This window comes from Schistocerca americana, chromosome 4 (assembly GCF_021461395.2).
Source record: "Schistocerca americana isolate TAMUIC-IGC-003095 chromosome 4, iqSchAmer2.1, whole genome shotgun sequence".
Lineage (NCBI taxonomy): Eukaryota > Metazoa > Arthropoda > Insecta > Orthoptera > Acrididae > Schistocerca > Schistocerca americana.
The window spans coordinates 228,502,062-228,526,733 of record NC_060122.1 but is presented as its reverse complement, the minus strand read 5'-3'; the positions used below and the strand labels follow the sequence as shown (position 1 = coordinate 228,526,733).

At 43.6% G+C, this 24,672-nt stretch overlaps 1 protein-coding gene across 1 annotated transcript in view; it reads left to right on the top strand.

The window, feature by feature from the left end:
* Positions 1-24,672, top strand: part of LOC124613367 (prostasin-like) — a 159,292-nt gene that overhangs the window by 80,652 nt on the left and 53,968 nt on the right. The window contains exon 2 of the mRNA XM_047142067.1: positions 5,693-5,804. Within this exon, the coding sequence (XP_046998023.1) occupies positions 5,693-5,804 (112 nt within the window). The remainder of the gene's footprint in view (positions 1-5,692; positions 5,805-24,672) is intronic.

Below are 24,672 nucleotides of genomic sequence, written 5' to 3'. Positions count from 1 at the left end.
GCAGGCGTTGTACGCCGTGGAGAAGTGTGCTGTTACGAAGGCATCTGTCCAGACACTCAGACCATAATGGTTTCGAAACGGAGGATGACGGAGACAAGCCTGAAATACTAAACCTTTTTTTTTTTTTCCCCAAAACTGTGTCACTGGTGAAGATCGTATCGCGGTTCCTGTTTGAATCGTCGTACGAACGTCAAAATCACAGATGCCGAAATAAGTGACAACGGGATAGAAAATCAACTGAAATTGCTCAACAGAGGAAAGGTCGCAGGACCTGATGGAAGACCACTGCGATTCTACATTGAATAGTCGAAAGTACTTGCTCCTCTTCTAGCAGAGGCGTAACGTAAGTTGCTGGAGCGTCAAAGCGTCCCTGTCGATTGGAAAAAAGTACAGGTCATTCCGGTTTTCGAGAAGATTCATCGTACGGACGCAATAAAATTTAGGCCTATATCGTTGACATCAGTCTGTTGTACAATTCCGAATTAAAAAAAAATTCTAGCCTTGTGACATGTCTGGAGACCGAAAATCTCCTCTGTAGGAATCAACGTGGATTCCTAAACAATAATCGAGCGAAATGCAGCTCGCTCTATTCGTCTACGAGACACGGGAAGCGGCAGGTGCCTGTTGATGTTGTTTTCCCTGACTTTCAGAAAGCGGTCAGTAGAGTTTCGCAGTGTCACCTTGTGAACAAAATACAAGCGTAAGGAAAATAAGATGGGCTGTGTGACTGGGTTGAAGAATTACTAGCAAACATAACACAGCATACCGTTCTTAACGGAATGAAAACTGCAGACGTAAAAGTAACTTCAGACCCCAACGCAGTGTTAGAGGACCAAAATGATGTAGTGGATAAGGATTTTAGAGGATGATGGTGTCGTATATAGACAGGTCGCAGCACTAGAAAATGTAGCGAAATGCAAGAAGACCTGCAGAAGAGCGACGCATGGTGCAGGGGTTAGCATTTGACCCTCAACGTAAACAAATAGAACGTACTGCGTGAAAAGACCATGAAAACAAAATTAGAGAGATTCGAGCTGACAGAGTAGCTTACTAACACTCGTTCTTCCCGCACGCCATTCGCGACTGGAACAGGAAAGCGAGGAAGTAACAGTGGTACACAAAACGCTCTCCGCCAAGCACCATAAGGACGCCTGGGGGGTGTAGATGTAGATGTACAGTTCCGGGAGCAGAAGTCCTCCCACATATACCTCGCGGATTGACCATGACGAGAATATCAGAGCATTTCTACTCATACGGGCGCTTACTGACATTCTTCACTTGTACCGTTCGCAAAAGGAGTAAAACAGGGGGGAAATCAGAATGGTGCCAAAAATACAGTCCGAAAAGTGATTTGCGGAGCATCGGCGTGGACGAAGAAGTATAGCAGTGCCGCGTGTTACCCAACATGAAGTTGTGGTCTCATTTCCAGTGATAGTGTGCAACAGCAAATATCTGATATCGCCGCGCGTCCTAATCTTTGGATGTCCTCAGCTGAACGTTGTGGATGGCAAGCCTTTTGTTATCAATTGTTGGCACAGTCTATGAATAATAGAACCATCACAGAAAAAACGAGAAAGCCGCCAGCTGAACCTCGGAAGTGAGAATGGAGAGCTGTAGCCTTACTGCGGCTTACCCCAATAAAGTAGTCTTAGGAGTGATTTTAAGTGGATAATGCGTGATGAGTTCTGATGTGTCTCCATGCGTGATGAGTTCTGATGTGGAAGTAATAAGACACTGATGAAACCGATAGCACGGCGGATCTAGTACAGAATGTCCAGAGAAACTGCACTCTCCCGAGTGTAATAAATAAGTCTTTGTCAGACTGTAATGAAGAGAAAATGAATATACACTCCTGGAAATTGAAATAAGAACACCGTGAATTCATTGTCCCAGGAAGGGGAAACTTTATTGACACATTCCTGGGGTCAGATACATCACATGATCACACTGACAGAACCACAGGCACATAGACACAGGCAACAGAGCATGCACAATGTCGGCACTAGTACAGTGTATATCCACCTTTCGCAGCAATGCAGGCTGCTATTCTCCCATGGAGACGATCGTAGAGATGCTCGATGTAGTCCTGTGGAACGGCTTGCCATGCCATTTCCACCTGGCGCCTCAGTTGGACCAGCGTTCGTGCTGGACGTGCAGACCGCGTGAGACGACGCTTCATCCAGTGCCAAACATGCTCAATGGAGGACAGATCCGGAGATCTTGCTGGCCAGGGTAGTTGACTTACACCTTCTAGAGCACGTTGGGTGGCACGGGATACATGCGGACGTGCATTGTCCTGTTGGAACAGCAAGTTCCCTTGCCGGTCTAGGAATGGTAGAACGATGGGTTCGATGACGGTTTGGATGTACCGTGCACTATTCAGTGTCCCCTCGACGATCACCAGTGGTGTACGGCCAGTGTAGGAGATCGCTCCCCACACCATGATGCCGGGTGTTGGCCCTGTGTGCCTCGGTCGTATGCAGTCCTGATTGTGGCGCTCACCTGCACGGCGCCAAACACGCATACGACCATCATTGGCACCAAGGCAGAAGCGACTCTCATCGCTGAAGACGACACGTCTCCATTCGTCCCTCCATTCACGCCTGTCGCGACACCACTGGAGGCGGGCTGCACGATGTTGGGGCGTGAGCGGAAGACGGCCTAACGGTGTGCGGGACCGTAGCCCAGCTTCATGGAGACGGTTGCGAATGGTCCTCGCCGATACCCCAGGAGCAACAGTGTCCCTAATTTGCTGGGAAGTGGCGGTGCGGTCCCCTACGGCACTGCGTAGGATCCTACGGTCTTGGCGTGCATCCGTGCGTCGCTGCGGTCCGGTCCCAGGTCGACGGGCACGTGTACCTTCCGCCGACCACTGGCGACAACATCGATGTACTGTGGAGACCTCACGCCCCACGTGTTGAGCAATTCGGCGGTACGTCCACCCGGCCTCCCGCATGCCCACTATACGCCCTCGCTCAAAGTCCGTCAACTGCACATACGGTTCACGTCCACGCTGTCGCGGCATGCTACCAGTGTTAAAGACTGCGATGGAACTCCGTATGCCACGGCAAACTGGCTGACACTGACGGCGGCGGTGCACAAATGCTGCGCAGCTAGCGCCATTCGACGGCCAACACCGCGGTTCCTGGTGTGTCCGCTGTGCCGTGCGTGTGATCATTGCTTGTACAGCCCTCTCGCAGTGTCCGGAGCAAGTATGGTGGGTCTGACACACCGGTGTCAATGTGTTCTTTTTTCCATTTCCAGGAGTGTAGTTGAAATCACAGGTACTGAGACAGAATAGCAGCACGTGACAAAGTTAACAGCAAAAGTATTTAAACCGGATTAAACTTGTTGAATACCTATGGTCCTTTTTCTGTGACAGGAAACTGACAAGCGACTCAGAGTGGAAATAAGTGACACATAAAAGTACATGTAGTGGGTACCATCGAAGTATTATTAGTAGGAATAAACAACAAACATGGCAGACACTCTGTCCATCTTTGCCACCGAGGGCACAGAGGATAGTGTGACTGCAGGGACTTATCGCCGGCACGCTTCCCGTGAGACCCACATTCTCAATTTATAGTCCACACACTACATTCGTGGTGCCCCTGCCATTATACCCATTACTCGCGGCATGCAATCCACCGAGTCCCGTAAGAGTTCAGGCAATTCGTGTGCATCCGTACTGAAGAAGGTCGTAAGCGGGTTAACCTTTGACGATATGAAGATGGGATCTGTTCTTTCGGACATGTCCGAAAGAACAGATACCATTTTTGACCGTGCAGCTCTCTAGAATTAAAATACCATTCAGATGGATAGAGCATCTGCCATGTAAACAGGAGATCCTGGGTTCGAGTCCCGGTCGGGGCACACATTTTCAGGTGTCCCCGTTGTATATCAACGCCCGTCAGCAGCTAATCGTATCGATTTAATTTTAATTTCATTCTAGAGAGCTGCACGGTCATCAATGGCATCTGTTCTTTCGGACATGTCCCAGCGCTGCTCAGCTGTCTAACAAGTGAACCACAGATTTAAGTAAACGCAGAATCAATGAGGCTCTCGATGATTTTTGCCTGTTATCAACACTGGCAAGATATCGGTCCCTGGGATTCCAAGACCTCAGAGAACGTTTCAATTTCAGGTTTGAAGCTGGGTAACAAATGACAAAGAGAAATATTTTTTCTTGTACTGTGACGCCTTCCTTCTTGCCATTAAAACAACACACCGTGCAAGTAGTAAGGTGCACTACTCTGACAATCCCGAGAAAATCGCAAGAGAAGTTTCACGCGTCTATTATGTAACTGTAACTGATGTATCTCTGCGCAGGTGCCGAAACTTCATATTGATCACGTGGACGCTGGATCAGTAGCTTAGAACAAAATGAGATTAATAAAACAAAAGCGTGTTCGGTAAGAGGGTCAGCTGCCCTCTGAAACGAAAAAAAAACTGAGTTAATGGATGAACGATTACCTTGAACAAGCGTCATGGGACGTCCGCCCCGAACAAATAGAACGAACAATAACGAACAAAATGAGATCAACAAAAAAAAAAAAAGAAAGGTTAGCGTTCGAGCTGCAATACAAACGTGTTTTAGGCACCGATTCGACTTTCGCTCAAACTTAATTTTCAATCTATATTTTTTTTATCATTCATCATATTATTTAATTTATATGACATGTTACGTATATAATTTAAAAAAAAACGTGTGTTTGCACGAAGTTTTGGTGAATTTCATGTTTTTGACTACTTACTATTTTTAATTAAATTTAATTATTAGAACAAACATATTTATAGCTATCAACAGGTAAATGAGGAAAGGCATAGAATTTTCCTGAAAACGTATGCGTGTCGTGATTTGCGAAATCCCTTATACATGCTATATGGTAAGGTACCCGAACTACTTTTGCACCTCGACGCTTCGAGCTGCAGACACGGAGGCAGGCCCCATTTGGCAATTAACCTGCGCAGTGGTGAGACGTTGCTAATGTAGCAAGAACGAATAGTGTAGGTGCAAATTTTTTGAATATCATACAATTTACACTAGTCCTACAAAAATGAAGCTTTGAGTGGGATTCGAACCGTCGGCGCATAGATGGTCGTCTCACGAAGCTTTTAGGCTAACCATTTGACCACTATGATCTCTAATGCTCGGCCCCCACCCACAGATACTTCAGTTACGCAATAGACACTTGTAACTTTACTTCCGATTTTCTCGGAATTGCCAGAGTAGTGCACCTTGCTGCTTGCGCATTATGTTGTTTTAACGGCCTTCTAAAGGTGTACAAAGTCTGAAGTACATCCGTGATCCGAACGTCGTGGCCTCCCCTTGTAAGATAAAGGCCCCTCTCACTTCATAATTGTCCGCCCCAGTAGCTGAGTGGTCAGCGTGACGGATTGCCGTCCTCTGGGCCCGGGTTCGATTCCCGGCTGGGTCGGAGATTTTCTCCGCTCAGGGACTGGGTGTTGTGTTGTGTTCATCATCATTTCATCCCCATCCGGCGTGCAGGTCGCCCAATGTGGCGCCGAATGTAATAAGACCTGCGATATGGCGGCCGGACCTGCCCCGCGAGGGGCCTCCCGGCCAATGACGCCAAACGCTCATTTCCATTCCATTTCCACTTCATAATTCTCTTTAGTTGGCAGATGCTGGCATGGACAAGTGTAACTATGATTTGGCACGCTGTTTCAGGAGATCGCTGCAAAACCACAGCACAATGTGGGAGGAGGGGAACGCGGTCTGCTGAGTTTGCTGCTGTCTGCCGGAGCAGTAAGGCCGAGTAACAGGCTCTGCGGGAACTGCCGTAAGTACCCTCAGGCCTCCTAGCCAAGCGTCCGTACACGCACTAAATGGCATGGTAAACCACAAGTTACTTTTCTTTCGTGGCCTGATGCTTCCATAAAAGTTATGCTGTAAATACTTTTAAGAGGTACTATTACGTTCTAAGGACATAAATTCGAGATTTTCAATGGGATTATTTTACTGCAGTAAAGTGCATTACCTAACAGCCGCCTCATTTTTAAAAAGCAACATTCTCGATATTTCATCACTTCAGAGAGGTGTCTCGACTTCAATTAACCAGATAGGCGGAAGATGTCTAAACAAAAGCTCGTATTTAAAATCAGTTTTGGAGAATTTTTGTCTCAAGCTGTCGTCAGCACAGCTCTCTGGAACAGTTTAACAATGGGTAACACTCGTTTCACAAGACTTTCTGCAAACGTGACGTCATTCTGACGTCAAGTGCAACGTCAACTACCGCAGGAACTGCTGTCGACTTTGTGCTAAGAAAAAATATGAATGTTATCGCTCCTCGTTTCACTCGCAGTCGTTTAAACTATCCTCTTGGACTCCTGCACCACACACTTGGGAATCGCCACACATTTGGAGAAAAAGAACCAGTTTGTGAAAAGGAAGAACGTGTGTTTTATTGCTACTTGTTTCAATCGAAGCAATTAAAGCTGTCAGGTAGCTGCCTAGCCAGTTGCTGCCTATCCACACACTCGCAAATCGTCGCTTATTTGGAAATATTTGTGACAAGGAAGAATATGTATGTTATTGCTCCTCGTTTCACTTGTAGCAATTTAAGCTGTCCTCTTAGTTTCCTGCCTAACAAATCTCTGGGAAATCGCCAAATAGTTGTTTCATCCTTCCTTCTCTCATCTGATGGAAGTGTAAATAACGTCGAATATGGCAGAACATATTTGTATTACGTTGATAAGAATGTCCCAGAGTATGTTAACAACGCTAAGATGAAAAAAAGGTCACTTGTACAGGTTGCGAACCTAGATCCTTCGACTCCATAAACCACAATACTATCCCCTACGCTAGCACTTCGCATGTGGTATTAGTTTCCTGTCTTGATTATCATGGTATTTTAACATTTAACGACATTGGAATCAAATGGACTAAGTATTCTGTCTAACGGGAACAGATAGCCCGTCTAGTAATATTATTGGGTTATTGTATTTTTCAGCCGTTAGTTACAGAAATAGCTACATTACCGTTTCGACTGCGTAGAAATTCATCGGTAAATTCGAGTACGTTGCATAGTAACAGTTCAGCTGAGAGGTACTACTTAACGTTTTTTAATTACTTGACGATGTCCTGCAAAGAACTGAAAACCAGTAATGTAACCTTTTGTGTGATCCGAGGTTGAAAAATAAAGTAACAGATTTCAGAACTAAATTTTCTTTAAAGTATCAACTTACTTTGTTTTCTCTGTTTATGTGGAACTTTAAAAACAGTTTGACGTCAGCATTGTAATTTTAGTCTCTCACTCTATCGCAAACTTACACGAATCCCATGCTGTCTTCATGACATACCCGGTCTGATCAAAAGCGTGTGGACACCTATTAGTGGACATTATTATGGAGGTGTGCGCACCGTTCGTCTTCATAGCGGCTTGAACTTTCCTGCGGATGCTTTCAATGGTGTGTCTGAATATCTTGGAGTAGTGGCTGCCATTATTCCTCAACAGCCAAAACCCGAGAAGATAGTGATGTTGGACGCTGGGGTTTGGAGCGAAGCCGGTTATCTAACTCATCTCAAGGCTGTTCCATTGTGTTTAGGTCGGAACTAAGAGCAGTACAATCCATTTCAGAAATGTTATTGTCCACAAACCGTTACCCCACAATCCCGTTTTATAACAGGGTACGTTGTCGTACTGATACGACCATCGTCTCCCAGTTGTTCATCTGCTGCACAGTTCTGTAAAATATGTTCATATCCTTCCGAATTTAGCGTTTTCTTGAGCGTAATAAGAAGACCACATTGTAACCATGAAAAATACCCTCTTGAGCGTAATAAGGAGACCACATAGTAACCATGAAAAATACCCTCACAACGTAACACCATCCCATGCTAACTTCACTGTTGGCACTACAGATGACGGCGGGCTACATTCTCTAGGCATACATCAAACCGCCCCACCGGATAGCATTATTCATCATTCAAAATCACTTGTTTCCTGGGATCTGCTGCGCAGTGGATGATGATGATGATGATGATGATGATGTTTGGTTTGTGGGGCGCTCAGTTGCGGGTTCATCAGCGCCCCTACGAAGTCCAAATTTGTACACAGTCCAATTTTTTTACACAGTCCAATCTAGTACTGTCACGAATGGTGATGATGATGATGAAATGATGAGGACAATACAAACACTCAGTTCCCGAGCAGGGAAAATCCCCAACCCGGTCGGGAAACGAACCCGGGACTCCTCTAGCCAGTAGAGCACGAGCTGCGCTGCGCAGTGGTATTGCCCCTTACACCACTTCATACGTTGTACCCCCGTTGACTTTAACTCCCCGCTCACAGTCACTAAACTATCTGGTTGCTGGTAGCACTCTGGAACTGCCGGCCGGTGTGGCCGTGCGGTTCTAGGCGCTTCAGTCTGGAACCGCGTGACCGCTACTGTCGCAGGTTCGAATCCTGCCTCGGGCATGGATGTGTGTGATGTTCTTGGGTTAGTTGAGTTTAAGTAGTTCTAAGTTCTAGGGGACTGATGACCACAGATGTTAAGTCCCATAGTGCTCAGAGCCATTTGAACCATTTTTGAACTCTGGAACTCAAGAGTAATTCCTTCTAATGATTTCATGCCATTTTCACAACCATACTCCTCAATGCTCGACGGCCCATCAGTACATGAGGTCTACCAGGTCTACTTGTAGCTGTGGTTGTTCCTTTCACTTCACAATGAAATTACCAACAATCGACTTGGTCAGCTGCAGTAGCGTTGAAATGTCTCTATTCTATCTGTTACTCAGGTGGCACCGAATGACAAGTCCACGTTCGAGGCCACTGAGCTCTCTTCACCGACCGATTTTTTTCTTTTACAGCTTTATGGCAAGCTGAAAAAGAGAGAGTTAGAGTGAGAGGGATAAAGGGTGACGTTTATATGCGCGTACGATAAACCCCTTCTCTCAAAAATATTTCTTTCATATCTCCTCTGTGTTACTACTGATGACGTGTCACTGATCTCAGTTGTACTAACAAGGGAACCTCCCCATCGCACCCCCCTCAGATTTAGTTATAAGTTGGCACAGTGGATAGGCCTTGAAAAACTGAACACAGATTAAGCGAGGAAACAGGAAGAAGTTGTGTGGAACTATGAAAAAAATGAGCAAAATATACAAACTGAGTAGTCCATGTGGAAGATAGGCAACAACAAGGATAACGTGAGGGCAGGAGCGCCGTGGTCCCGTGGTTAGGGTGAGCACATGCGGAACGTGAAGTCCTTGGTTCAAGTCTTCCCTCGACTGAAAATTTTAATTTCTTTACTTTCGCAAAGTTATGATCTGTCCGTTCGTTCATTGACGTCTCTGTTCACTGTAATAAGTTTAGTGTCTGTGTTTTGCGACCGCACCGCAAAACCGTGCGATTAGTAGACGAAAGGACGTGCCTCTCCAATGCGAACCGAAAACATTTGATCGCGAGGTCATAGGTCAACCGATTCCTCCACAGGAAAACACGTCTGATATATTCTATACGACACTGGTGACGGCATGTGCTTCACATGACAGGAATATGTTGTCGACCCACCTAACTTGTACACTTGGCGAATGGGTAAAAAGATGTGACAATCACTCCCAAAAAAGTGATGAAAACATAAGAGTTTGTCACATAAACTGCAACAAATGAATGCAACAGTTTCACAGTCGCACAGTTTTGCCTGTGCTCTATCAAAACATATGTTTTTAACGTTTTCAAATTTTTCCGTGTGTAGACCGTCGAATCCTGCATATGTCCAAGCAAATCTGAACATGTCCTGGAATTTTGGAGAGCGAAGTTGATTATGTGTGAGTGCCTGAACTTTGATAATTGTCTGAAAACAAAAAATTAAACTTTTCACTCGATGGTAGACTTGAACCAAGGACCTCTCGTTCCGCAGGTGCTCACGCCAACCACGGGGCCACAACGCTCCTTAGTTCTTATTCTCCTTGATGTTGCTTATCCTGCGCATGGACTACTCAGTTTGTATATTTTGCTTATTTTTTTCATAGTTCCACAAAACTTCTTTCTGTTTTCTCGATTGATCTGTGTTCAGTTTTTCAAGGCCTATCCACTGTGCCAACGATAACTAAATCCGATGGGGGTGCGATGGGGAGGTTCCCTTGTAAGACTGCAGTACACGCGAGGTGCCTATTTACTTCCACCGCCCTGAGTGGAATGCATAAGTTCTAATAAATGTTCACCAACCTGCGGTCTTCTATAGTTGCTGTACCCTGCACAGAAAACAGGACGTACACTATGTGATGAAAAGTATCCGGACACCCCCGAAAACATACGTTTTTCACATTAGGTGCATTGTGCTGCCACCTACTGCCAGGTACTCCATATCAGCGACCTCAGAAGTCATTACACGTCGTGAGAGAGCAGAATCTGGTGCTCCCTCGAACTCACGGACTTCGGATGTGGTCAGATATTTGGGTGTCACTTGTGTCATAAGTCTGTACGCCTGTTTTCCACACTCCTAAACATCCGTGGGTGCACTGTTTGCGATGTGATAGTGAAGCGGATACGTGAAGGGACACGTACAGCACAAAATCGTTCAGGCTGACTTCATCTGTTCACTGACAGAGACCGCCGACAGTTGAAGAGGGTCGTAATGTGTAATAGGCAGACATCTATCCAGACCAACACACAGAATTCCAAACTGCATCAAGAGCCACTGCTAGTACTATGACAGTTAGACGGGATGTGAGAAAACTTGAATTTCACGGTTGAGCGGCTGCTCATAAGCCACACATCACGCCGGTAAAAGCGAACTACGCCTCGCTTGGTGTAAGGAGCGTAAATATTGGACTATTGAACAGTGGATAAACGTTGTGTGGAGTGACGAATCACGGTACACAATGTGGCGATCCGATGGCAGGGTGTGGGTATGGCGAATGCCCAGTGAACGTCATCTGCCAGCGTGTGTAGTGCCAACAGTAAAAGTCGGAGGCAGTGGTGTTATGGTGTGGTCGTGTTTTCCATGGAGGTGGCTTGCAGCCCTTGTTGTTTTGCATGGCACTATCACAGCACAGGCACAGATGTTTTAAGCACCTTCTTGCTTTCCACTGTTGAAGAGGAATTCGGGGATGGCGACTGCATCTTTCAACACGATCGAGCACCTGTTCATAATGCACGGTCTGTGGCGTAGTGGTTACACGACAATATCATCCTTGTAATGGACTGGACTGCACAGGGTGCTGACCTCCATCCTATAGAACACCTTTGGCATGGTTTGGAACGCCGACTTCATGCCAGTCCCCACTGACCGACATCGATACCTCTCCTCAGTGCAGCACTCCGTGAAGAATGGACTGCTATTCCCCAAGAGACCTTCCAGCACCTGGTCGAATGCATGCCTGGGAGAGTGGAAGCTTTAACAAGGCTAAGGGTGAGCCAACACCATACCGAATTCCAGGATACAGATGGAGGGTGCCACGAACTTTTAAGTCATTTTCAGTTAGGTGTCAGAATACTTCTGATCTTTTAGTGTAAGTCGTGAATCTGTTATACTGTGGGTGCAAGAAACTCATAGCGAGGAACTGTTATTTTGGAAAGAATTAAATTTCCAATCAGTTTGTTTACACGGGATACCACTCGCTTTTTACTGGCAGAACAAGAGAAACTGCAGAATTGCATTCCACTTTAGAGTCACAAATAATTTCTATTCTGCGACTAATTAATGAACTGCGTATTTACGTAATTACAACTCTCACATTTACAAACTAGACATTGCTAATTAAGTCTTAACTGATATCGCAGCAGACAACATGGCTGTCCTCCGACACCGTCGAATCAGCTCTATTTTTACAAACCAAGGATTACTAATGAAATTTTAACTGATACTGACCGCGGCAGACAACGTGTCTGTCTTCCGACACTGCCGAACCAGCTCTGATCTTACAATCGAACCACTTCGGCTGCGATCCAAGTTAGGCGCTATCCGAAGATCGCCGAAGTGCTTCGTCTGCCTTTTCGTTTCGCAGTTGTTTATTAATCTGCTAGTTATTATTACTTGTGAAATAATGGAATGATAGTACGCTGTTGAGATATGCTTTAAATATTAAATGCAAGTAAATACACTGTGTAGTTCGTCTAATATTAATAACAGAAAGTTGTCATTTTGGCGCGCAACTTCCGGATGCAGAAGCCAATCGCGGAAAAGGACCACAGTTTAGGTAGTCTTTCTCACCGATACCCGTACCGAATAAATCATCTTTCATCGGTACCTCAAACCACATTACGCCATCTTGCCACTTCTGCCTTCTCAAATGCTCTAAGAAAATGTTCAGTACCTGAAAATGATGGCTGCAAAGCCAGGAATATTACAACTTCCCTACTGATAACGTAATACCCTCCGTCTCCTTTTACACTGGTGGGTCCGTCTCTCGAGATATCTAATTGTCAATTTTGCAATACATAGGTGTGTCTGGATAGTTTTGATCAGAAGTGTTGTTGCAACAACTTTATCTCGTAATTTTGGAACATCATAATCCATTTGAATCTGTAACTGTCATAATTTGATACTCTTTTGTTCTTGTTTAGCTCACTTACCGAGAAAAACAAAGAATATTGCCATTGTCGTTGTTAATACAGATGTAATTGGAATTTAGAAACGTCTAAATAATGTAAAGTGCCAAACAGGAAGAATTAAAGAATATCATCCTTGGAATTCTGGTAAGCAAAGAGTCATATTCTAAACCTTGGCCATCTCCGCACTAAGGATCTTCGGTACAAAAAATTACATTTGATGTAATTCAATTACCTTATCAGTTTAGTCCCTCCAGTCTTGCTATAAAAGATTAGTTTTCGACAGGTAAATTTGAGTGTTAGTACTGCAGTTTTCGATAACTCAGCATATAATGAAAAACTAGATAGACAAAAACAGTGTAGGAAGTCATAAATAAACCTCTGTATTTAGTGAGCAGAGCCACCTTGTGAACTACGCTAGGCCCGGCAATTTCAAAGTTCCAGTTTGTCATTTCAAATTCATACACAACTTAACATACTGAACCAAGAGAAGTGTCAGAGTTGTAGGCCATTAGAGTCGCATTGTGTAAGTCGACGTTTCAAACCCACAGACTTACTAAAAACTAAGACCCCCTACTGTCGCTAGTGTAGCGATCCGATAATGAAGCCGTCATTTGCAGAGCAATGCTGTGTTTGCACTTGGTGATTATATATCCGAAAAAACGTTGCACAAATAATGACATCACAGATGTAAATAACATTAATGACGATTCTGTATCCCTGTGAAAATGAAGTGGCTAGTTCAAGTTATACTGGAGCTTGCAATTTTTCAATTCCAAGCTAGCTGAATGAAAACTACGGTAAAAGTGTGGAAAGTACGGCAAATAAAATTATGCCACGCAACAATAAATTAAAGATTGAAAAATGATTGCGTAGAGTATATGTGAGGAAATGTTACACAATTATCGAAAGTGAAAAACTTAGTGAATGATAATCTAATCACACTCTCTGCTATTTCATACGTTTCATGCAACTATCTTGAATCACAATCTTGAAGCACTTTCGGTCATACGAAGGGTGTTCAATAAGTAATGTAACACATTTTTTTTCCAAAGCAGTTTGATTTTATTCTGAATTCCGATACACCACACTACTCCCCACTCTTCTGCCTACAAAACCCTATTTCTCAAGACAATCTCTGTACAATGCGACGTCCTTACGACCTTACTGGAAGGGTCAGTATGCCTGCATGGCATCACTGTACTAGTCGACGTCGGAGCCCACGACTTGCTGAATCGTCCTCATACTGCTTCCCGCGGAATCATCCCTCATTAGGCGAAACAAATGTAAGTGAATAGGTACGAGATTCGAGCTATAGGGTGGACGAGGAAGGACAGTCCAATGAAATTTTATCAGGGCCTCTCGGGGTGCGCAGACTTGTGAGAGGCCTTACGTTGTCAGACGATCGTTTGCGTTTTTGTGGCGACGAACACGCCGAAATCATTTCTTCAGTTCCCTAGGAACAGCCCAATTCATTTCAGAGATGATCGTTGCATCATGAAGAAGGGCATCAAACAGAATAACCTTTTCAGAGTCACAGAAGACTGTCGCCATGGCGTTACCGGCTTTGAACTTTTTCTTCGTAGGATAGTTGGTGTGGCGCCACTCCATGGCCTGCCGTTTCAGTTACGGTTCGAAGTGATGAAACCATGTTTCATCGCCTGTGACGATGTCCGAAAAAAGTTGTCACGATTAGCCTCGTAGCGCGCAGGGAATTCTGCACAGGTGGTTTTTCGTTGCTCTTTATGGTCTTCAGTTAATCGGTGAGGAACCCAGCTTGCACACAAAGTACCCCAAACGGTGACGAGTGTGTCAGTACTACCAACAGAGACGTCGAGTTGAGCGGCAAGGTATTCTGACGATCACTTCGAATGAGAGTAATAAAATTAAACACGTATAACAGGCCTTTCTAATTTTTTCTTTTTTTGAGCCATCAGTCTTCTGACTAGTTTGATGCGACCCGCCACTAATTTCTCTCCTGTGGCAACCTCTACATCTCGGAGTAACACTTGTAACCTACGTCCTCAATTATTTGCTGGGTGGATTCCAATCTCTGTCTTTCTCTACAGTTTTTGCCCTCTATAGCTCCTTCTAGTACCATGGAAGTCATTCTCTGATGTCTTAACTTTCCTCCTATCATTCTGTCCTTTCTCCTTGTCAGTTTTTTCCACATATCCCTTCCCTCTCCGGTTCTGCGTAGTACGTCCTCATTCCTTTCCTTATCAGTCCACCTAATTTTCAACATTAATTTTCAACATACGTCTGCAGCACCACATCTCAAATGCTTTGATTGCCTCCTGTTCCACTTTTCTAACAGTCCATCTTTCACTGTCATACAATGCTGTGCTCCAAACATATATTCTTAAAAATTTATTTCTCAAATTAAGGCCTATGTTCGATACTATAACTTCTCTTGGCTAGGAATGCCCTTCTTGCCAGTGCTAGTCCGCTTTTGATGTCCTCCTTGCTCCGTCCGTCGTTGGTTATTTCGCTGGTTAGGTAGTAGAATTCCTGAACTTCATCTACTCCGTGACCATCAATTCTGATGTTAAGTTTATCGCTGTTCTCATTTCTGCTACTTCTCGCTACTTTCGACTTTCTTCGATTTACTCAGCCGATCATGAAATTCTTCTTCACTTTCACCCAGGATAGCAATTTATCAGCGAATCTTATTGGTATCCTTTCACCTTGAATTTTAATTCCACTCCTGAACCTTTCTTTTATTTCCATCATTGCTCCTTCGATGTACAGATTGAACAGTAGGAGCGAAAGACTACATCCCTACTTTTTAATCCGAACACTTCTTTCTTGGTCGTCCACTCTTATTATTCGCTCTTGGCTCTAGTACATATTATATATTACCCAACTCTCCCTATACCTTTCCCCTGTTTTTCTCAGCATTTCGAACATCTTGCACCATTTTACATTGTCTAACTCTTTTTCCAGATCGACAACGCCTATGAATGGTCTTGAGTTTTCTTCAGTCTTGTTCCTATTATCAACCGCAACGTCAGAGTTGCCTCTCAGGTACCTTCAACTTTCCTGACCCAAGCCGATCGTCATCTAACAGATTCTCAATTTTCTTTTCCATTCTTCTGTATGTTAGTCTTGTCGGCAACTTGGGTGCATGAGCTGTTAAACTGACTGTACGACAATTCTTACACTTGTCAGCTCCTGCAGTCTTCGGAATTATGTGGATGATATTTTTCCGAAACTCAGATGTTATGTTGCCAGACTCATTCATTCTACACACCAACGTGAATAGTCGTTTCGTTGCCACTTCTCCCAGAAATGTTAGAAATGTGGTTGGATGTTATCTATCACTTCCCCCTTGTTTGATCTTAAGTCCTCCAAAGCTCTCTTAAATTCCTATTCTAATATTGAATCCCCTATTTCTTCTAAATCCACTTGTGTTTCTTCTGCTATCACGTCAGACAAATCATTCCCATCATAGAGGCATTCAGTGTACCCTTTCCACCTATCCGTTATCTCCTGTGTTTAACAGTGGAATTCCCATTGCATTCTTAATGGTACCACCCATACTTTTAATTTGAGCGAAGGTTGTTTTGACTTTCCTGCACGCTGAGTCAGACCTTCCAATAATAATTCCTTTTTCGATTTCTTCACATTTTTGATGCAGCCATTTCGTCTTAGCTTCCCTGCACCTCCAATCTTTTCCATTCTTCAGCGGCTTGTATTTCTGTATTCCTGAATTTCCATGAACATGTTTGTACTTCCTTCTTTCATCGATCAAATGAATATTTCTTCTGTTACGCATGGTTTCTTCGCAGTTATTTCTTTGTACCTATGTTTTTCTTTCCGACTTCTGTGACTGCCCTTTTTGGAAGTGTCCAACTGTATTGCCTACTGAGCTATACCTTATTGCTGTGTCTATAGCCTTAGAGAACTTCAAGCGTATCTCGTCATTTCTTAGTAGTTTCCCATCCTATTGATTCTTCCTGACTAATCTTTTAAGCTTCAACCTACTCTTCATCACTCTAAATCGTGATCTGCGTCTATATATGCTCCATGAACACGTTTGTACTTCCTTCTTCTGTCTGATCATGATTTAATCTAACTGAATTCTTTCAGTATCACCCAGCCTTTCCCAAGTATACCTTCTCCTCTTGTAATTCTTGAACAGAGTATTTGCTATTACAAGCTGAAATTTATTACAGAACTCAATTAGTCTTTCTCCTCTCTCGTTCCTTGTCCCAAGCCCATATGCTCCTATAACCCTTTCTTTCACCACTTCCCCTACGATTACATTCCAGTCCCCCATGACTACTAGATTTTTATCTTCTTTTACGTGTTGCATTACCTTTTCAATATCTTCATGTAGGTTCTCTATTCTTCATCTTCAGTTTGCGACGTCGACATGTGTACCTATACTATCGTTGTCGGTGTAGGTTTGCTGTCCATTCTGATCATAACAATCAATCACTGAACTGTTCACAGCATCTCACTCTCTGCTCTGACTTCCTATTCACGACGAATCATACTCCCGTTATACTATTTTCTGCTGCTGTTGATATTATCCTACACTCAGTTGATATTGCCCTATACTCATCTGACCAGAAATCCTTGTCTTCTTTCTATTTCACTTCACTGACCTCTATTATATCTAAATTGAGCTTTTGTATTTCCCTTTTCAGTTTTTCTAGGTTCCCTACCACGTTCAAGCTTCTGATATTCCACGTCCCGACTCGTAGAACGTTATCCTTTCGTTGATTATTCAGTCTTTTTCTTATGGTCACGTTCCCTTAGTAGTCCCGTACCAGAGATCAGAATGGGGGACTATTCCGGAATCTTATAGTGTCATTTATTGTGTGTTTACCAGTTTCGGTGCTTCAGTGCGTCATCTTCAGGCCTTAGCTGATGCTGAGGGGGTTAACATCATCCTTATACACGATGCATCAGTGGTAAACATCTATAACTGTAACAGTGATGTTGTCTCTCCTACCACCAACTATCGGGCGAAGTCCCTCAGACCTCCAAACACAACGATGGGCATACAAAAACTCGAATGAGAGTGTCCGCACGTTATAACATTGCAAGAGTCATTGCTGGCACGAGGGAGATCGGATGGGTTTGCACGATCTTGTTGAGCTGATGACAGACGCCACGCCCAGCGACTCGCCATCCTTTTGTTCACTGTCAGATCTCCGTCGCCATTCTGCAAGTACCTTTAAATATCTGCGATACTGTGGTTTTCCGCCAGAAGAAACTCAGTGACAGCTCTCTGCTTGGAACGCATCTCCTTTACAAACGTCGTTATGAAGGCAATGGAGGGCGCCGCCATCTAATACAGCTTCATGAAACTATAGGGACTGAAGTATGAATATTCCACGATGTCATACAACAAATTCCGCATTTTTTCAAACGATATTGGCTTATAAAGAAGTGTTTCATGACTTACTGAATGATCCTCGTACTTGTAACAAATGAAACATTTGTCCTTGAATAGATATTTATAGCTTCCCGTCTTTTGATGGAGAACTAATACGGAAAACTATGAAACTACGATGATTTAAGACAGACTTGATTACTCGCAGAAATTGTGAAGTAATTATTCCATAAATTTATTCTTCGATTTCCTTTCGTTGTCTCTGGCACATTTTAAAACAGAAGCAAGTATTCATATACGTACCTGCAAATAGCAGGCTTCAATCCGGGAACAGTCTCCTCACATCTCCGCTACGACGTGGTGGGAGCTTGTTCGAACTCCACTCCCTCTATGAAAAAAAATGGTTCAAATGGCTCTGAGCACTATGGGACTTAAATTCTGAGGTCATCAGTCCCCTAGAACTTAGAACTACTTAAAGCTAACTAACCTAAGGACATCACACACATCCATGCCCGAGGCGGGATTCGAACCTGCGACTGTAGCGCCTAGAACCGCTCGGCCACCCGGCCGGCCCACTCCTCCTATGAAGAATCAGGTACATTGTGGTTCCCCTAAATAGCGTATGCTACATGCCGGTGCGATTCCTTTGGAAAGCGGCCCAGCCGATTTCCTTCCACAATCGGAGAGTGCGCTGTGTCGATACCGTCGTAATTGACTTTGCGCTAAATGCATAGCTATACCTACATTTACAGTCTGCATGAGATCTCTGCAATTCACACTTGTTCGTAGGACCGTTTTGAGACAAATTTTTTAATGACCATCTGCTTTCGAATAGAACGTGGGAAAAATGAACATATAAATGTTTCCGTGGGTTCTATTATTTTATCACGGCCATCAATTATACCTATGTCGACAGGATTTAACAAAATATTTTCGCATTCAGAGAAGAAAGCTGGTGATTGAAATTTCATGAAGATACCTGGCCGCAACGAAAACATTTTTGTCTCAATTAGCGCCACACCTACTTGCTTATGTCTGTGGCACTCTCTCCCCTACTTCGCGATATCACAAAACCAGCTGCCCTTCTGTGAAATTTTTCGGTGTCCCCCATCAGTCCTATCTGCACAACAATACTCTGGAATTGAAGGGACATGCGTAGTGTACATGGCGTCTTTAGTAGGTTTCTTGCATCATCTAAACGTTTTGCCAATAAAACGTAGTCTCTGGTTCGTCTTACCCACAATATTTTCTGTGTGATTGTTCCAGCTTGAGTTTCTCATAGCTCTAATCCCTCTTTATTTGATTGAACCAAGAAGTTTTAAGTTTGTAAGGCTTATTGTGTAGCCAAAATTTGATGGAATTCATTTGGTAGTATTGTGGATAATCTCACCATGCAATATCTTGTGTAAATTGTTTTGGAATTCGTAGTGATCTTCTGAGGAGCCTACTACACGATAAACAACAGCATAATCTACGAATCACCTATGAGGGCTGCTCAGTTGTCTCCTAAATTGTTAATATAACTCAGATGTTAAGCCCCACAGTGCTCAGAGCCATTTGAACCATTTGTTAATATATATTCGAAACAACAGAAGGCCTGTAACATTTCATGATGGAACTACAGGGATCACTTCTCCTACACATAACTTACCGTCAGTTACTACGAACTGTGATCTTTAAAACAAGCAGTCACGAATCCAGTCGCACAACTGTACAATACTCCATAAGCATACAACCTGATTAGCAGACGCTAGTGAGGATCAGTGTGAGAAGCTAACTGATATCTAGGAATATGGAATCAACATTCTTCCGTCTGACCGTGCTATCTTTAATACGTAAGCTCAGCTTTTGCGTCGTAAATATTAACATCGTCACAGACCTCTCCAAGTTTCTTCTTTCTCCCTGGGCCTACAGCGAAGCAGAACAGTATTTCACTCACTATTTCTGCGATACGAACAGTAGTGCGTAATGAAGAGAGAAGCAGAACTAATTCCATGTTGGCATTCAGTAATACGTAACTTATTGAGGCAATGGCGCAGAGCTGTTGGGGGCGTTGACTGTCTGCGGTTGGCCAACTGTGGGATGCCGGCCGTTTCTGCGAAGTCACTGCGTAAGACTGCGACGTGCCAAACAGCAGGCGTCTCCGTGGCGCCGCTGTCTCGCCTCCACGCTAATGCTACTTACCGTCTGGACCTGGCAATCTGCGATTAACTTTCGCAGCACTGAGCAGTTTTTTTTTCGCGAGTCTATCATTTGTCGGCAACAGTAATTTTATTCGTCGAAATTAGCAGCCTGGTAAGATAGTAACCGTAATATAAAATTATCGCTATTAATTTTTTTATAACTGTTTACAGTGTGCTGATAAAATGAAGAGATTATTACAGGAAGCCTCAATACTTACCAGAATACATATCAGCATGTCGGAAAGGACGGACATTACTGACGATCGACAGCTGTACGAAATTCGTTCGAAATAAATTTGCTGAGTGTGAATATCTCGGCATCGTCTGTATTAGGTATAGATATACTACTTATTAATTCCATACGAGACTCGAACCCCTACTTCCCGCTTATGGCAACAGATCACCGTAACCGGTTTGGTTATTTGTGCACGCCTCCCAGAACAATCCACAGCTCGCGGCCCAAGAAGTGAGCATCTATCATATGATCGGAAAAAAATTCCATAGCATTCTGTTTATGTAAATTTATGATAAACAGAATATTATCGATATGAAACTCTCGCAACACGATTCTATTCTTTCATTGGTCTATCGCGTTTTTCTTTCCCCGCTAATGTTATGTACACTACTGGCCATTAACATTGCTACACCACGAAGATGACGTGCAACAGACGCGAAATTTAACCGACAGGAAGAAAACGCTTTGATATGCAAATAATTAGCTTTTCAGAGCATTCACACAAGGTTCGCGCCGGTGGCGACACCTACAACGTGCTGACATGAGGAAAGTTTCCAACCGATTTCTCATACACAAATAGCAGTTGACCGACGTTGCCTGGTGAAACGTTGTTGTGATGCCTCGTGTAAGGAGGAGAAATGCGTACCATCACGTTTCCGACTTTGATAAGGTCGGATTGTAGCCTATCGCGATTGCGGTTTATCGTATCGCGACATTGCTGCTCGCGCTGGACGAGATCCAATGACTGTTTGCAGAATATAGAATCGGTGGGTTCAGGAGGGTAATACGGAACGCCGTGCTGGATCCCAACGGCCTCTTATCACTAGCAGTCGAGATGACAGGCATCTTATCTGCATGGCTGTAACGGATCGTGAAGCCACGTCTCGATCCCTGAGTCAACAGATGGGGACGTTTGCAAGACAACAACCATCTGCACGAACAGTTCGACGACGTTTGCAGCAGCATGGACTATCATGTCGGAGGCCATGGCTGCGGTTACCCTTGACGCTGCATCACAGACAGGAGCGCCTGCGATGGTATACTCAACGACGAACCTGGGTGCACGAATGTCAAAACGTCCTTTTTTTCGGGGGAATCCAGGTTCTGTTTACAGCATCAGGATGGTCGCATCCGTGTTTGGCGACATCGCGGTGAACCCACATTGAAAGCGTGTATTCGTCATCGCCATACTGGCGTATCATCCGGCGCGATGGTATGGGGTGCAATTGATTACACGTCTGGGTGACCTCTTGTTCGCATTGACGGCGCTTTGAACAGCGGAAGTTACATTTCAGATGTGTTACGACCCGTGACTCTAGCCTTCATTCGATCCATGCGAAACCCTACATTTCAGCAAGATAAGCACGACCGCATGTTTCAGGTCCTGTACGGGCCTTTCTGGATACAGAAAATGTTCGACTGCTGACCGGGCCAGCACATTCTCCAGATGTCTCACCAATTTAAAACTTCTGGACAATGGTGGCCGAGCAACTGGCTCGTCACAATATGCCAGTCACTACTCTTGACGAACTGTGGCATCGTGTTGAAGCTGCATGGGCAGCTGTACCTGTACACGCCATCCAAGCTCTGTTTGACTCAATGCCCAGTCGTATCAAGGCCGTTATTACGACCAGAGGTGGTTGTTCTGGGTACTGATTTCTCAGGATCTATGCACCCAAATTGCGTGGAAATGTAATCACTTGTCAGTTCTAGTATAATATATTTGTCAATGAATACCCGTTTATCATCTGCGTTTCTTCTTGGTGTAGCTATTTTAATGGCCAGTAATGTGCTACCCAAAGATTCTCATCTTCTTCCATTGTGGCCCAGGTAGCCAAAAAGGTTGGATATCCCTGGTCTACGTTTTTTACCATAGTGCTGTACATTCATTGCTCGATGCACACAGTATTACTCTGTATTCGCACACCAGTGAGTCCTAGTCCGGTACATTCATATGTTTGAATAGGTGGTATGTCTGTACATAATACAGTCGATGTCAAGATATTCGCACTCAGTGAATTTATTTCGAACTAACTTGCAAGAATGTTAAAAAGTGACTGCAGGAATACAGCAAAACTTTCCCGAAATAATTGAATGAAACCTTCTCCATTAATTATTGCTTAGTTCCGTGCTATCAACTAAAAAAAGTCACGATGCTTAGGAAGACAATGAATTAGCATTATTGTTGTTGCTGTGGTTTTCAGTCTATAAAGACTGGTGCGGTGCAAGTGTCTTCATCTTTGCATAACTATTGCAACCTGCGTCGATTTGAACCTCAAGGCTAGGTTTATCTACAATTCTTTTATTCTCCCCCCCCCCCCCCCCCTCTCCTTCCCCACACTCATACATTTCTCTCCGTTCACGATTCCTTGATGTCCTAGTATGTGCTCCGTCAACCGATGCCTTCTTTAAGGCTAGTTGTAACAAAGTGCTCCCCAATGCTAGTCACTATTCCACGTGTTATACCATCTCATCTTGTAATCTTCAGCGTTCTTTTGTCACATTTCAAAAGGTTATATTTTCCTAATAATTGTTGGTAGAGAACGCAGCCAGTGACAAAAAAACTTTTAGAAAAACTCTATTTCATAGCCTCTTCAGACGGCTACACCCATTTTACTACAATATTATATTCGTGAACAGTTTAACAATGCAGAAAGATACTAATGTGGCACAGTTGGTAACGTAAAAAGTGATAGAGATATTTGCACTTAACATTTTTTCTACTGAATGTCGTTTCGTCTTTGTTTCCTCCTGTGCATTTCTGGAAGGATGTACACATATATCACGGAAATAACTATGGCACATAAACACTTCCCAAAATTCTCCATGTCGGCTGTAGCTCTAGAAGTGTGCTTTCATGCAATGCAAAGATTATCCATTAAGAAAAGATATATCTCATGTCACAGGCGCGGCTCGTAATTAAAGGCTCTGAGGCGGAGCCGTTCCAAAATACATATTAAAATAAATTTATCATTACCGTATTACAGAATTTAAATTACCAGAACGCATTTCGCATACTTACTATACGGATTTAAATAATGCAGGTCAACGTTTTTAGAACTGTTGATATGTGACACCAAGCAATGCTTTTCTAACAGGTAGTAGCTATTGTTCAGGCTGCGCCTCGAAATGCCGCTTAGGATGTAGCAGCTGTTTGCGGGCGTGGCTTCCTCGGAATGGGCGTTCCAAAGGCTCTGCCGTTAGAGCTTAAGGGTGCCCTACCAATCTACACACAATTTTCAAGTTCCACTGCTTACATCAAAAGGGAATGAATCGAGTTTGTGAAACTTAGCTATCGAATCCCTGTTTCTGTATATCTCTATTATGCTTTGATGTGTCACTAAATCGACTTTTAATATTACTGCTTTGATAGAGTTTTAGACAGTTTTTTCTTTCTCCCGTTGGCTTCTCCGCCTACTGTTTGAATAAGTTTGTAGATATACCGCCAGAGTGCACTACAGTACGGTAACGTAAGTATCGGCACCTAGTGAGAACTTCACGAATGATTCAAGGAAAAAGCGAGCGTAATATAAACCTGCGCAAAATATCTCCCGTTGCTTTAGTTTCCTTGCTTGCTGACTACGAGTAGCGCGCGTTATTAGCAAGTTTCTTCTTCTGAGTATATTATGCATGAGTTTAGTGAGCTTTTCTTTCTTGCGAATAACAGCAGCATACCACGAGTTCGAAAACAACACAGTATAAATTCAGTTCGCAATTTACCAGGTAATCTTCCGGAACATGCTTTTAGGATGAAAGTAAGGAAGCTGGTGCTCCCAGACCCGATGTAAACACTAATCAAAGACAAAAACATGCAAGGGTACATTTTAAAAGAGCAGCATACAAAACGCAGCTGAGATGCTGTGTGCGTATTTTCGGAATACACAATTATAAATGCGACAAATATGGTGTGTAAACTACCATGATGGTTGCTCGGGTTGCTCATGTCAGCCAATTTAAGGGCAAAATCCGTGACGTCATGGCAACATCGCTGTTTCGTCAAGCGCACAAAACATTAAACGTCTGCATTTTAGATATTAAAATACCGAGAACATTAAGCATGCAGCGAAGTTAACATACTCCGCATTAAAGGTCTCTCTTTTACTACAACTTGTAGTGGTAAACTGTCGTGAAATGTAACGTTGGAAGGTAAATAAAGTTACCTATAGGTTTTATCTTGGAGTTAGCTTTTGATGTTATTAGTAGTTCGTTAAGAGAGTATATAGGAGGTGCAATAAGTTATAACAGAAAAAGTATTTATCGAGGTGAACATATTATTCAAAGACGACAAGACTAATTGTTTTACAGAGGATTTTCTTCTTCTTGGTGTAGCTGGCATTGTAATTTTGACAAGTAATGGTATGGCAATACTATAAGTTATACATATAT